The sequence below is a fragment of the Pipistrellus hanaki genome (assembly GCF_964339955.1).
Source record: "Pipistrellus hanaki genome assembly, chromosome: 16".
Classification (NCBI taxonomy): Eukaryota; Metazoa; Chordata; class Mammalia; order Chiroptera; family Vespertilionidae; genus Pipistrellus; species Pipistrellus hanaki.
This window is the reverse complement of record NC_140518.1, coordinates 1,188,184-1,202,195: the sequence shown is the minus strand read 5'-3', so window position 1 is coordinate 1,202,195 and position 14,012 is coordinate 1,188,184. Positions and strand designations below refer to the sequence as shown.

Below are 14,012 nucleotides of genomic sequence, written 5' to 3'. Positions count from 1 at the left end.
AGGCGGTCACGTGACCTGCCCGCCCCCGCCGGCACCTGACCTCGGGGCGCAGCTGCGGGCAGGCGCGCGTGCGCAGAGGCGTGCGGGGCCGGAGCTGAGCGCGCGTGCGCGGAGGTGAGCGGCGCCCTAGCGGGCCAGGGCCTCCCGCGGTCCCAGCCGGCCCGGCGGCTCCCGCGGCCTTTCCGGCCGGAGGCTCGGCGGGTCGGGCCCTCCTGACGCCCGGAGGCGGGAGGGGTCGGTGGGTCGATTGACCCGCGGGTCGTCAGTGATTTCCCATTGGAGACCTGGGCGCGCGGTGCCGGGTCCGGGCGCGGGGGCGGCAGCAACGTGGGGCCCGGAACCCGCGCCTCCTTCGTCCCGCAGGGCCCGGCGGAGGCTGCGCCGCCCTCCCCGTGGGCAGGAAACGGGCGCAGGGGACCCTCCCTCCGGCGGCGGAGCTGGGCTCTGGCCGCCCCCGCCCGGGGCCTCGGGCTGGGCCCTCGTCTGCAGCTGCTGCACTTGGGGGGCATTGCCCCAGGGCTCCCACCGCGGACCCTGCCATAGCTCTGATGTCCCTTGTTTCTTTTAAAAAATATATATATTTTTTATTGATGTCAGATAGGAAGGGAGAGGGAGAGAGATGGAAACACCAATGATGAGAGAGAATCATGGACCAGCTGCCTCCTGCACGCCCCCCACTGGGGATGGAGCCCGTCACCCAGGCCTGTGCCCTGACCGGGGATGGAACCGTGACCTCCTGGTTCCCAGGTCAACACTCAACCCCTGAGCCGCGCCGGCCGGGCCGAGTCCCCTTGGTTCTGAGTTTTCCCCATCAGGAAAGGGCCGTCAGGTGTCTGGTGGGGCCAGGTGCAGCCGGGACACTTTAACAAAATAAATGTTGCATCTTTGTTTCCCACTCCTAAGCCCTGGTATCTTGGGAGTAATGAGCGTATTTCAGCGGTCGGCAAACTGCGGCTCGCGAGCCGAGGTTTGCCGCTCCTTTGACTAATGAGTTTGACCGCCGCTGGGATGGGGGCTTAATCACAAGGAACAACAGCAGCCTGTCATTATGGGAATTGAGAGTCTAGGTCAGAATTGAGAGCCGCAGTTTGCCGACCACTGGGGTATGTTACACGCTAATGAGATGATGGTGGCTGGGAGCGGGTCCCCAGACTTTTATCCCTGACTTCTGGGAGTGAGAGGGATTCCTCACCAGTGCCGGTGATCTACCCACGCGTGCCGCCTGGTGAGATCCCACCCTCCTCGGCGTCTGGCGAGCGTCCAGGCTGGTGACCACCCAGGCTGGTGACCACATGGTGATGCTGGGCGGGTGGCCCCGTGCCCCCTGCCCCCTCCCACACCGCACCATGGGCGGCTCCTAGTTGTATCCTTGAGACATTAACGTAAAAGCATTCAAACCTGTAAAGAATTCTTGTGAGTTTATTTGAGCCAAATGTTGACAACTGGAGGGATTGGGATAGTGCTCCGGAGAAGGGCGTTCTCTCACCTTTTTATTGGCGGTTACCGAAATCCGTTGGTGATGGGCTAGGGAGGCGGGAGAAAGGAAGCAAAGGAGGTGGGGGCCTCTGGGATTGGGTGGAAAGTAAACCGCTGGGCAGGCAGGATAGTTGCTAATTAACAGGATAACAGTAACAAGGGAGGCGTTTATGGTCGCCTGTCCTGGTGCCCAGGGCATTTGGTTGAGCCCTGAGGGGTCCAGGAAAAAGGGGAGTTACAAGCTGCCCGACATTTCAAGGGTGTGACCTAACAGACGATAGGCTCAGTGAAGGTGAGGGTTGACCTTGTCAGTGAAGATGCTGGCCCAGGACGGAACCGCCCACCACCGCTGCCTTTCGTTCAGTTTAATCGCAGACCCTCCCCGTGGGCCTTCAGGCCCATCCTTGTGGGAGTTTGTAAGACCGCCATGCAGGCCTCCCCTGGGCTTGTCAGCAGGGCAGGGGTACCCCCTGCGGGCACCCCACTCCCACCTGCTGGTCACACGTAATAGCCTTGGTGCTTGTGCGGGAGCAGGCCAGCGTCTGCTGTTGGGACTCAGCCCTCTATCAGGTAGGTCTGTTGTGTCATTAAATCCTTCCTGCAGACCTACAGGCGGCTCCTGGGTAACATTCCACGGTATTCGGCCTCCCCCCCCCCCATTTGGGACTTTTCTCTCCTTCCCCATCCTCACCTGCCCCCTCCGCAGCTGACCTCTCCCCGCCCCGCACGGCCCCCGCTGCACAAGTTCACGTCGTCAGGAAGCTGCTAGGGGCGTCGGAGGCCCCGCGGCTCACTCCCCTGCTGAGCCGGCTCCTCTCTCCGCAGGCCTCCAGGACCCATCCCCGCGGGCACAGGCCATGGGCGCTCGGGGGCCGCCCCGCGCCCGCCCCTGGCTGGGCGTCTGCGCCCTCCTCTCCCTGGCCGCCACCGTCCTCCTGGGGCACGTCCTGCTCCACCAGTTGGCAGTGGCTCCCCTGGAGCTGTGTGGTGGCCCCGAGGAGCCGCCCCGAGCCTGCCAGCAGGGAGCCCACAGCCCGGGGCCCCAGCCCCGCCCCGGAGCGGCACCCACACAGTGCGACGTGCCCCCCAACAGCCGCTTCGACTGCGCCCCGGACAAGGCCGTCACCCAGGGGGAGTGCGAGGCCCGGGGCTGCTGCTACGCGCCCGTGGGGCGGCCCCGGGGCTCCCGCATGGGGCCGCCCTGGTGCTTCTTCCCGCCCGGCTACCCCAGCTACCGGCTGGGCAACCTGACCGCCACGGACACGGGCTACACGGCCAGCCTGACGCGCGCCGCCCCGAGCTTCTTCCCCAGGGACGTGCTCACCCTGCGGCTGGACGTGCGGCTGGAGACGGAGAGCCGGCTGCGCGTCACGGTGGGCGCCGGGCGCCAGGCGCGGTGTGGGGGCGGGCACGGCGTGGGGGTGCGGGGGCGGGGGCGGCGGGCGCGGCTCCGTGGGTCTGCTCTCTGCACAAACGTGGGCGGCGCCCAGAGTCCTGGCGTGAGCACAGTGCCACCGCAGGGAGCAGGGCCGCTAAGACGACGACGGGAAGGTTCTAGACTTGTGTGGAGGGCGCGGCTGGGGAGGTTAGGTCCCCGGAAAGTGAGTCTCATGGGGTCCTGCAGGCAGCTGGCGGGACGGTGAGGGGGAGGGAGGGGCCATCGCAGGCATTGGCGGGGGGACCCAGCCCCCATCCGTCCCCGAGGCAGGGCCTCTGTCTGCGGTTCCCGAGCCGCCGGGCACCGAGCCGCCGGGCACCGAGCGGGTGCCTGTGAGCCCTGGTGGACGGACTGCCATGCCGAGAGCCCGCCACCATGCCGCTGGGCCGCCGGCCGGTGTTAGTACTGCCGCCGCCGCTTACCAAGGGGGCACTGCTTACCGAGAGGCTGCGGGGCCCGAGTGCGTTTCCTCATTCACCTGAGCCCGCTGTGCCCGCGGAGCCGCTGTGCCCGGTGGGACAGTGCTGCCAGGGTCAGCAAGCAAAGCAGAGGCCGCCTCGTGGGCCTGGGCCGAGCACCGAGGCGCCTGCACTGAGGCAGGCTCACAGCGGGAGGCGCCCCACCCGCCAGGCGCGGCCATCCGGGACCTCCCCGGACCCCGCGCCCCCGGGGTGTGTGTGTGTGTGTGTGTGTGTGTGTGTGCAGGGGGAGCGGGCGGCGTGGGAACGGCTGCGGCCCAGCGCCCGCCTCACGACGCCCGCTCCTGCCCGCCCCCGTCCAGATCAGAGACCCCGCCAGCAGGCGCTACGAGGTGCCCGTGCAGACCCCGCGTGCCCGCGGCCGGGCGCCGGCCCCGCTCTACAGCGTGCAGTTCTCCGAGGAGCCCTTCGGGCTGGTGGTGCGGCGGCGGCGGGACGGCCGGGTGCTGTGAGTGCCGGCCCCTCGGCGCCGCGGGCTCCCGGGTCAGGGAGGGTGTCGGGCGGCCCCTCCCAGCGCCTGCCTGCGCCCGGCTCCTGGGCAGCCTGCTCTGAGCCGGCCGGTGGCTGGGCACAGCCGGGCAGCCTCCCTTCCCGCGTGCTCCGGGCACCCGGCTGTGGGGACCCCGGGGCCTGGGCGTCCGGGGGTGGGGTGGGTGGGGGCCGTGGCGAGGAGCCTGGCCCCGGGGTTGCGAGGCCGGTGTCTCCGCAGGCTGGACACGGCCGTGGCGCCCCTGTTCTTCGCCGACCAGTTCCTGCAGCTGTCCACCGCGCTGCCGACCCGGCACCTCGCCGGCCTCGCCGAGCACCTGGGGCCCCTCCTGCTCGACACCAACTGGACCAAGGTCACCCTCTGGAACCGGGACATGGCGCCCACGGTGAGGGGGCCGGGCGGGCCGGGGATGGGGAGCCTCGGGGGGGGAGCCTCCGGGGCGGGGGAGCCTCGGGGCCGGGGAGCCTCGGGGCCGAGCGCTGGGTCCTCTGTCCCAGCCCGACGCAAACCTGTACGGGTCCCACCCTTTCTACCTGGCGCTGGAGGACGGCGGGCTGGCCCACGGGGTCTTCCTGCTGAACAGCAACGCCATGGGTGAGCGACACCGGCCCGCCGGCCTGCCCTGCCAGGTGTGGTGCCAGGCCCGGCCTTCCCCGGCGCAGTGCCCACGGCTGGGGGTGGGAGGGGCAGTGGACAGGGCCAGGCCGCCTTTGCTCTAAGAAATGAGTCCAGTGTGTGGTCCTCCGGGGGAGCAGAGGCCGGAAACGGAGTCCCGGGTCCCCCTCAGCATCGCCCGTCCTCCGAGTCCCTGTCCCTCAGCGGTGCTCCCAGGCTCCAGAGGTAGCTGGTCCGTCCCCCGTGAGGGGCCGGGGGCCGGGGGCAGGCTGCGGTGTCCCTGAGCCCGGCTGCCCCCCAGACGTGGTCCTGCAGCCCAGCCCCGCCCTCAGCTGGCGGACGACAGGCGGGATCCTGGACGTGTACGTCTTCCTGGGCCCGGAGCCCAAGAGTGTGGTGCAGCAGTACCTGGAGGTCGTAGGTGGGCCTGCCCCCCGGTCTGCGCCCGCTCCCCGGCTTCCCTGCCCCCTGCCCCGCTTTCTCCCCCGCTCCCCCCCCGCCCCGCTCTCCCCCCTCCCCCGCTCTCCCCCGCCCCGCTCTCCCCCCCTCCTCCCAACCCCGCTCTCCCCCATCCCCCCTGCACTCTTTTCCCCGCTCCCCCCCCTCCCCCCTCAGTGCCCCGGCGCTCACAGCCCGTCTGGCACAGGCCGCCCCTTCATGCCTCCGTACTGGGCCCTCGGCTTCCACCTCTGCCGCTGGGGCTACCAGTCCACCGCCGTCACCCGCCAGGTGGTGGAGAACATGACCCGGGCCCACTTCCCCCTGGTGAGCGCCGGAGGGCCCTGTGGGCCCAGCAGGGCTGGGAGGGTCCTGGGGCGGCTGGGCGGGGAGGGTCCCGGGGCCCGGCGGGGTGGGTAAGGTCCTGGGGGGCCCAGTGGGGTGAGGAGGGCCCTGGGGGGCCCAGCGGGGTGGGGAGGGCCCTGGGGGGCCCAGCGGGGCGGGGAGGGTCCTGGGGGGCCCAGCGGGGCGGGGAGGGCCCTGGGGGGCCCAGCGGGGCGGGGAGGGCCCTGGGGGGCTCAGCGGGGCGGGGAGGGCCCTGGGGGGCCCAGCGGGGCAGGGAGGGTCCTGGGGGGCCCAGCGGGGCGGGGAGGGCCCTGGGGGGCCCAGCGGGGCGGGGAGGGCCCTGGGGGGCTCAGCGGGGTGGGGAGGGCCCTGGGGGCTCAGCGGGGTGGGGAGGGCCCTGGGGGGCTCAGCGGGGTGGGGAGGGCCCTGGGGGGCCCAGCGGGGCGGGGAGGGCCCTGGGGGCCCAGCGGGGCGGGGAGGGTCCTGGGGCCCGGTGGGCCGGGGGGCGCTGGCCAGGGCAGTGCCCGGCTCCCAGCGCCCTGCCCGGCTGCAGGACGTGCAGTGGAACGACCTGGACTACATGGACGCCCGGAGGGACTTCACGTTCAACAAGGACGGCTTCGGGGACTTCCCGGCCATGGTGCGCGAGCTGCACCAGGGCGGCCAGCGCTACGTGATGATCGTGGTGAGCCTCTGGGGGAGCGCGCCTGGGGCTGGGGGGGGGAGGGCAGCGGAGACCAAAGGCCCCGCCGCGGACACGGGCACGGGCATGGACACCGGCACGGACACGGGCACGGACACTGGCATGGACACGGGCATGGACATGGGCACGGACAGGGACATGGGCATGGACACCGGCACGGGCACGGACACCGGCATGGACACGGGCATGGACACGGGCACGGACAGGGACATGGACATGGGCACCAGCACGGACACGGGCACGGACACTGGCATGGACACCGGCATGGACACGGGCACGGACACGGGCACGGACACGGGCACGGACACTGGCACGGACACCGGCACGGACACGGGCATGGACAGGGACACGGGGACGGACATGGGCATGGACACGGACACGGGCAGGGGCACAGACACGGACACGGGCACGGACACGGACACCGGCATGGACATGGGCGCGGACAGGAGGCCGTAGGCAGGAGGCTCCGGTGCAGCGTCAGGCGGCAGCCTGTGTCCGTGCCCCTTCGCCTGCTGGACCCGGGCTCCCCTTGGAGGTGACCTGTGTGTCCACGCGTGCTCGGGCGTGAGCACCGCGACGGCTTCGCCCAGCGACGGGGCCTTCTGCCCCCCCACCGGTGCCAAGACTCGCCCCCCCCCCCCCCACCCCAGGACCCCGCCATCAGCAGCGCGGGCCCCGCGGGGAGCTACCGGCCGTACGACGAGGGGCTGCGCAGGGGCGTCTTCATCACCAACGAGACCGGGCAGCCCCTCATCGGGCAGGTAGGGGCCGGGCGAGGCGGGGCAGGGGTCCCGGCGGGGCAGGAGGGTGCGGGGAGAGGGCGCTGCCCGGGGACGGAGCGGTGGGCGGGCCCCGGAGGCCACCTCCAGGCCTTCCCTCGGGGCCCCGGCTGCCCCGCGGCCTCCCCTCCAGGTGTGGCCGGGGCCCTGCGCCTTCCCTGACTTCACCAACCCCGAGGCCCTGGACTGGTGGCAGGACATGGTGGCCGAGTTCCACGCCCAGGTGCCCTTCGACGGCATGTGGATCGTGAGTGCCCCCCCCCGTGCCCCTGAGCCTTGGGTTCGCCCCCCCCCCGTGCCCCTGAGCCTTGGTTTCGCCCCCCCCCCCCCGTGCCCCTGAGCCTTGGGTTCGCCCCCCCCCCCGCCCTGGCGACGCCCACCTCGGCCTCTTGCAGGACATGAACGAGCCGTCCAACTTCGTGAGGGGCTCCGTGGACGGCTGCCCCGAGAACGAGCTGGAGAGCCCGCCCTACGTGCCCGGTGAGCTCCCGCCGGCCTGCCCGGCGGCACGCGCGGCTCAGATCGGGCTCGGGCTCGGGAGACTCGAGCCGTGATTTCTGAGGAGTCGGTGGGTGCGGCCAGCCGGGAAAGGGGGGCCCAGGAGTGAGGTTCAGCTGTGGAGACCCCATCCCTGCAGCGGAGGCAGGACCCGGAGGGTGGGCATCCTGGGCTCAGAAGACGGCAGAGGCAGCCCGGAAATGGTGCCTCAGGTCTGCCAAGGGCAGCCTGTGGCGTGCCCCAAGTTCCCAGGGTGCTCCAGGACGGTGCCCCCAGGACAGGGTGCTCCCAGGACGGTGCCCCCAGGACGGGGTGCCCCCAGGACGGGGTGCTCCCAGGACGGGGTGCTCCCGGACAGTGCTCCCAGGATGGAGTGCTCCCAGGACGGGGTGCTCCCAGGACGGTGCTCCCGGACGGTGCTCCCAGGATGGAGTGCTCCCAGGACGGGGTGCTCCCAGGACGGTGCTCCTAGGACGGTGCTCCCAGGACGGTGCTCCCGGACGGTGCTCCCAGGATGGGGTGCTCCCAGGATGGGGTGCTCCCAGGGCGATGCTCCCGGACGGTGCTCCCAGGACGGTGCTCCCGGACGGTGCTCCCAGGACGGTGCTCCCGGACGGTGCTCCCAGGATGGAGTGCTCCCAGGACGGGGTGCTCCCAGGGCGGTGCTCCCGGACGGTGCTCCCAGGATGGAGTGCTCCCAGGACGGGGTGCTCCCAGGACGGGGTGCGCTAGCCCGCCAGGCAGAGCCCTCTGAGAAGTGCCCTCTCCCCCAGGGGTGGTAGGCGGGTCCCTCCGGGCAGCCACCATCTGTGCCTCCAGCCGCCAGTTCCTCTCCACGCACTACAACCTGCACAACCTGTACGGCCTGACCGAGGCCTGGGCCTCCTACAGGTGAGGCCAGAGGGGGCCTGGGGGGAGGGAGCCCAGGCCACCCCGGGGCCATGCCCGCCCCAGGCCCTGCCCAGTGCTTCGGGGCCGTGTGGGCCGGCCAGGCCCGGCTCCGGTGGGCCAGGCGGGACGCGGTCCTCCCGGTGCCATGGGCATCTGCCAGGGCGGCAGGTGACTCTGCAGAGCTGACTGCCCAGCACATGCTGGTGGGGCCTCCCCCTCCTGCATCCCGCTGTGCCCACCGCACGGCCGGCACTGGTGGGGCCTGACCGCTCCGCACGGCTGTACCCGCTCCGCCCGGCTCTGTGCCCACCGCCTGGCCGGCACTGGGGGGGCCTGACCGCTCCGCACGGCTGTGCCCACTCCGCCCAGGGCCCTGGTGAAGGTCCGGGGGACGCGCCCCTTCGTCATCTCCCGCTCCACCTTCGCCGGCCACGGCCAGTACGCCGGCCACTGGACAGGGGACGTGTGGAGCAGCTGGGAGCATCTGTCCTCCTCGGTGCCGGGTGAGAGCCCCAGGGGGGATCACCTCTCGGGGGAGCAGCCAGAGCTGGGAGCTGGGCCAGCACAGTCAGGGACACCTGCCGCAATGGCGGGGCCCAGTGAGTGCCTGTGCAGGTCCCCTCACCTGGGGGCGTCCCTCACCTGTAGGTCCCCTCACCCCCTGGGTCAGCTCCCCTGCGGCCCTCCTCTTCCCGGGGTCCCCACCTCCACTTCACTCGGTCCCAGAGCTGGTGGCCTGCGTCACTGACCCGTCAGCTCCTGGCTTTCCCCGGGTCTGTCTGCGAGGGTCACCAGCAATGTGGGTGAGGGCCTTGTGCCTCATCTTAACTTGCCCGCATCTGCCCAGACCCTGTTTCCAATAAGGCCCCATTCACAGGACTGGGGGTTCGGACTGGAATGTTCTCTTTTTGGGGGGACACCATTCAACCCCAACGGGCGAGCTTGCTGTGCCAGCCGCCGCCCAGGTGTGCGGGCGCCCCTCAGGCCGGTAGACTGACCTGCTGACCCCGACGAGGCGGACGGACGGGTGCGGGCGGGTGTGGCTGAGGCCCCTGGCTGCCCCGGCAGGGACCCTGCTCTTCGGCCTGCTGGGGGTGCCGCTGGTGGGCGCGGACGTGTGCGGCTTCCAGGGCAACACGACGGAGGAGCTGTGCGTGCGCTGGACCCAGCTGGGCGCCTTCTACCCCTTCATGCGGAACCACAACGACCTGCACAGCCTGGTAGGCGCGGCTCCCGGGGCCCGGCCTGCCCGGCCGCACCGCAGGCCAGCGGTAACCGGCCCCGCCCTCCGCCCTCCGCCCGCAGCCGCAGGAGCCGTACCGCTTCAGCGAGCCGGCGCAGCAGGCCATGCGGAGGGCCCTGGGCCTGCGCTACGCGCTGCTGCCCCACCTCTACACGCTCTTCCACGGCGCCCACGCCCGCGGCGACACCGTGGCCCGGCCCCTCTTCCTGGAGTGAGTGCCCGGGGTGGGCCCCTGCCCCACTGGTGCCCAGAGGGAGGGGCAGCCACGGGCACGGTGACCCCGGCCAGCCCTTCCTGCCACACGGGAGTCCCCGGAACCCAGCCAGAGCGGGTCGGCAGCGGAGTGAGCCGAGGCCCTCCCTCCCGGGGTCCCCCCTGCACTCCAGTTCCCCCCCTCAGACGCCAGCTCAGAGACGGCCGGCATGAAGGCCGAGCGGGGCCCAGGCCGCCGGTGGGAAGCGACTGTGGGACAGTCAGCACTGCCGGCTCGGGACCCAGGCGGCCGTGGTCGTGTGGGAGGGGCCGTGCTGGATGGTCCTCAACCGCAGCCTGAGGGCCCTCGCGTGGCAAGGCGTTGGCTGGCGGTTGGGAAGCTCAGGTGCCCTTTCCTGCCCCCCACGCACGAAGGTCCGGGGCCACTAGTTAGTGGGGAAAAGGGACAGCAGACGGGGGTTCGATGCAGCGAGAGCGGCCTGGCAGGTCAGACCCACCAGGAGCAGACGGGCAGTGGGCGGGCACCGTCTGCCTGTCCCTTGCCGACGGGGGAGGGTCCGTCCCGCCCCGGAGTTCACCAGTGGGTCGGCGAGCGGCCCTGCCGTCCCAGCCACGTCCGGCTCCTGGCTCCCGCGCGCGGCTCCGGCTGCTCCCGAGCCTCTGTGGGGCTCTGGGCTGACCGGGCCCCCGGCCCCGGCCTCTGCGCAGGTTCCCCGAGGACCCCCGCACCTGGCCGGTGGACCGCCAGCTGCTGTGGGGCCAGGCCTTGCTCATCACGCCGGTGCTCGAGGCCGGGCAGGTGGAAGTGACTGGCTACTTCCCGGCCGGCACGTGGTTCGACCTGCAGACGGTGAGTCCGGGCCCACCCCGAGGACTGGGAGACGCCGTGTCTGCCCCAGGTCCCTGGCCTCGCCTGCGCCTCCCGGGCGGCATCCTGCGCAGTCCTTGCGGGGACCCATTTTCCAGATGTGCAAACTGAGTCTGAGCTGAAACCTCCCTGCTGCAGGGGGAGTCAGGACCCCACTTCCTTTTTAAAAAAATATATTTTATTGATTTTTCACAGAGAGGAAGGGAGAGAGATAGTTAGAAACATCGATCAGCTGCCTCCTGCACACCTCCTACTGGGTATATGCCCTTGACCGGGATTGAGGCCGGGACACTTCAGTCCACAGGCCAACGTTCTGTCCACGGAGCCAAACCGGTCAGGGCCAGGACCCCACTTCTTTTGCTCCCAACATCCTGCCCCTCCCAGTGACCTCTGACCTGCCCCACCCGGGCCCGGGATTGGGGCCTCTCCTGCCCTGTTCCCACCAAGTGGCCGGGCCTCTGCCCTGAGGTCGCACCAGCCTGTCTCTGCCAGGCCCCTGGGCCTCGCCCTGGAGTCCTCGCTCCTGCCCAGAGCACGGGGCTGGGGCGCTGCCCAGGACCCTTGGTGACGTGCCGTCCCCATCCAGGTGCCGTTCGAGGCCCTTGGCAGCCTCCCACCTCCGGCACCCCTCAAGCCTGCCATCCACAGCGAGGGCCAGTGGGTGACACTGCCGGCCCCCCTGGACACCATCAACGTCCACCTTCGGGCTGGACACATCGTCCCCCTGCAGGTACCTGGCCGGACACCGAGGCCTTTGTCCGGGCCGCATTGCTCTGAGCAGCTGGTCCAGCCCGGCCGCAGCGGAGCTCCTGAGGGTGGAGGAGGGGGTCCGGGTGGAGGCTCCCCATACAGCCCACTAACTTGTGGCCCGGGCTGCGGAGGGGCGGGCCCGACCGGAGTCAGCCAGTCTGCAAACATCTGTGGGCTCTCCTGTCCTGGGGGTCCGCCTGGGACAGGCTGGTCTCTTCGGGGGCTGGGCCACTCGGCGGCAGACTATCCTGCGGGCCTGGTTCCCGGGCTGGGGCTGTCCCCACGTCCTGTCCTTCCCTCCGGGTCGAAGGCTCTGTCCGGTGACGTGTGCCACCCGGTCTGCAGGGCCCTGGCCTCACGACCACAGAGTCCCGCAAGCAGCCCATGGCGCTGGCCGTGGCCCTGACCTCCAGCGGGGAGGCCCGCGGGGAGCTCTTCTGGGATGACGGGGAGAGCCTGGGGGTGCTGGAGCGCGGGGCCTACACACAGCTCGTCTTCCTGGCCGGGAACGTGAGTCCTGCCCCTGCCCAGCGGGGTGCAGCGTGGGGCCTGCCTGGGGTGAGGAGCCGGGCCTGGGTCCCGGGATGGCCACCTGTCCCCTGGAGGCCACCCCGAGTGCAGGCTGTCTGCCCGCAGAGGAGCGGGCCCGAGCCCCCACACTGCCAGCCCGCCCAGGGCCTGTGCCGCTGGGCCAGGCTGGGCCGAGTGCCCCCTGCCCTCGCCGGGGCCGTGCAGAGGCCCTGTCCTGGGGCTCCCGCTGCCGTCCGCTCACACCCGCCTGTCCTGCTGCCCAGAACTCCCTCGTGAACGACGTGGTGCACGTGAGCAGCGAGGGGGCCGCCCTGCAGCTGAGGAGGGTGACCGTCCTGGGGGTGGCCTCCACCCCCAAGCAGGTCCTTGCCAATGGGGTTCCCGTCTCCAACTTCACCTACAGCCCGGACACCCAGGCAAGAGCCCAAGACAGGCCAGAGGGCTGTCCCCCAGGACGGGTGGGGGTGCGGGTGGCTGGGCCCCTGAGGACACAGTGTCCTCCAAGCTGGCCTCAGGGACATGCTATGTAGATCCCGTGGACTCTTGGGCCTCACAAGGGGCGGGAGGAACTGGATCTTGGAGTGGGGCAGGATTGGCCCCTGGAACCCTCTTTCTTCTGCCTGTGTCTGTGTGGCGCGCCCTGTTCCAGAGCATGCTTGAGGCGGCCAGAGCCGGGAGCACTGTCCCGTCACCTGGGTCAGCCGCCCCCCCCGCCTCCCCGCGTCCACGCCTGCCTGCCGGGCGCTGGGCTCCCTTCTGCTCCACGGTTTGGGGCCAATGGTTCTTTCTTGTTCCAGACCCTGGACATCCCCGTCTCGCTGACAATGGGACAGCAGTTTCTCATCAGCTGGTCGTGACTGGGGCCAGGGGCACGTCAGGCCTCAACTTCCCAGCTGCCCTCGTGTTCACCCATGTGGCGTAGCGCTGACCTCCCTCCAACACCCAGATCTGCTCACCTGTCTACCTCCTGTGCTGGACCCTGGCCAGTGGCACCTGCATCCCCGTTTCCTGGGCCAGCTAGCTCCCACGCCTGCCAGCGTCCTGGCGTTGCCTGGGCTCGGAGCCTTTCACTGGAGCCTTGCTCTCCGCAACCCGTCACTGGGATGCGTGGAACGTCGGCCACCCCAGCTGCCTGCCCCGACGGCAGGGGAGGTGGCGTGTGGGGCCCCATGGCACCTGTGCCCCGAGTGACGGAACTGGGGGCCGCCTGCTGGGACCTCGGGAGACTGACTGGGACAGCTTTCGTGTTAAGTGCAGTTATTTGTGATGAAGCGGCACCGGTCCAGCCTCCGGGTCCCCCTGGCCTCCAGGGCACGGAGACGCGGAACGATGTCTTTGAGGAGTGAAGCTTTTCATTGTGATGGGCACCGCTTGTTTCTACACCCCTTTAACGAAACCTTTGCCAAACCCCATGTCCCTGACTTTTCTGTCTTCTGGAGAAGTTTTGTGGTTTTAAGCCTGGGGCATTTCCAGCGAGGTTGGATGTGATGGAGTAAAGGCTGGTCCAGGTTTTCTGGTTTTCTTTCTTGTGTGACTAGCCCGTGGTCTGGCACTTGTTGAAAATAGTCCCCTTTCCCCCTCAGTGCCTTTGCTGAAACCCACTCCCCGTGAACCTGCGGTCTCTGTGTGTCTCAGGGACCTACAGGCCTGTCCACATTATCTTTGGTAATATTTTCCCCTGGTGTGTCTTTATGTTGATTTCAGAGGGAGAGGGAGATAGAAACATCAGTGATGCGAATCATTGATCGGCTGCCTCCTGCACACCCATATTTAGCACGGAGCCCATAACGGACATGTGCCTGGCCTGGGAATTGAACTGTGACCTCCTGGTTCATGGGCTGACGTTGGTGTCAGGCAGCAGGAGTCCTCCAATGTGCCCACTTCCCCAGCTGTACTCCGCTAGGCTTTATTTCCAGAAGCAGTTCGGAGGCCACGTGTTTTCACCGGAACGGCGTCGCCTGTGTTTGAGGCTGTGGAATGGTCGGTGAACGCCTCTTCTGGTCCTTTGGGGCAGCGTCTCTCTTACTCGCATCTTTTGTTCCTCATGGCGACGTTTCGTGGGCTCAATGCACACCTGTGGGTTTTGTCACGTGCAGCCCTGATATTGTGAAGGGGGTTCTTTAAATTCCCCTTCCCATGCTTGTTGTTTGCAAACTGCACACGACCTTGGAGGCTGACCTTGCAGAACTCACCTTTTCTGTTATCCGTCAGGGGCTTGCAGATTCCTTAGCCCCCCGCGCCTCCTATAGTCCTTG

The 14,012-nt window shown here is 69.6% G+C and overlaps 1 protein-coding gene across 5 annotated transcripts; it reads left to right on the top strand.

The window, feature by feature from the left end:
- Nucleotides 1-19: 19 nt before the first annotated feature.
- Nucleotides 20-13,291, top strand: GAA (alpha glucosidase). Of its 5 annotated transcripts, none has more exons than XM_084861926.1 (20): nucleotides 20-114; nucleotides 2,302-2,849; nucleotides 3,696-3,841; nucleotides 4,103-4,268; nucleotides 4,381-4,477; nucleotides 4,800-4,919; nucleotides 5,145-5,263; nucleotides 5,835-5,966; nucleotides 6,635-6,745; nucleotides 6,897-7,010; nucleotides 7,159-7,243; nucleotides 8,035-8,152; nucleotides 8,522-8,655; nucleotides 9,221-9,372; nucleotides 9,458-9,606; nucleotides 10,317-10,458; nucleotides 11,063-11,206; nucleotides 11,572-11,736; nucleotides 12,021-12,173; nucleotides 12,555-13,291. In XM_084861926.1, the coding sequence occupies exons 2-20, from the start codon at nucleotides 2,334-2,336 to the stop codon at nucleotides 12,612-12,614; spliced, it is 2,823 nt and encodes a 940-aa protein (XP_084718052.1). In that variant the 5' UTR covers nucleotides 20-114; nucleotides 2,302-2,333; the 3' UTR covers nucleotides 12,615-13,291. The 5 variants fall into 5 exon arrangements, with proteins under 5 accessions (XP_084718052.1, XP_084718050.1, XP_084718051.1 ...); XM_084861924.1 differs by having other exon boundaries at nucleotides 12,021-12,215; XM_084861925.1 differs by lacking the exon at nucleotides 20-114 and adding an exon at nucleotides 148-238 and having other exon boundaries at nucleotides 12,021-12,215.
- Nucleotides 13,292-14,012: the final 721 nt, after the last annotated feature.

Coding starts and splice junctions, on each gene's coding strand:
- GAA (XM_084861922.1), top strand. CDS start 1,794: ATGCTGGCCCAGGACGGAACCGCCCACCACCGCTGCCTTTCGTTCAGT. Junction 7,011..7,158: donor CCTTCGACGGCATGTGGATC/GTGAGTGCCCCC, acceptor GGCCTCTTGCAG/GACATGAACGAGCCGTCCAA. Junction 9,607..10,316: donor GCCCGGCCCCTCTTCCTGGA/GTGAGTGCCCGG, acceptor GCCTCTGCGCAG/GTTCCCCGAGGACCCCCGCA.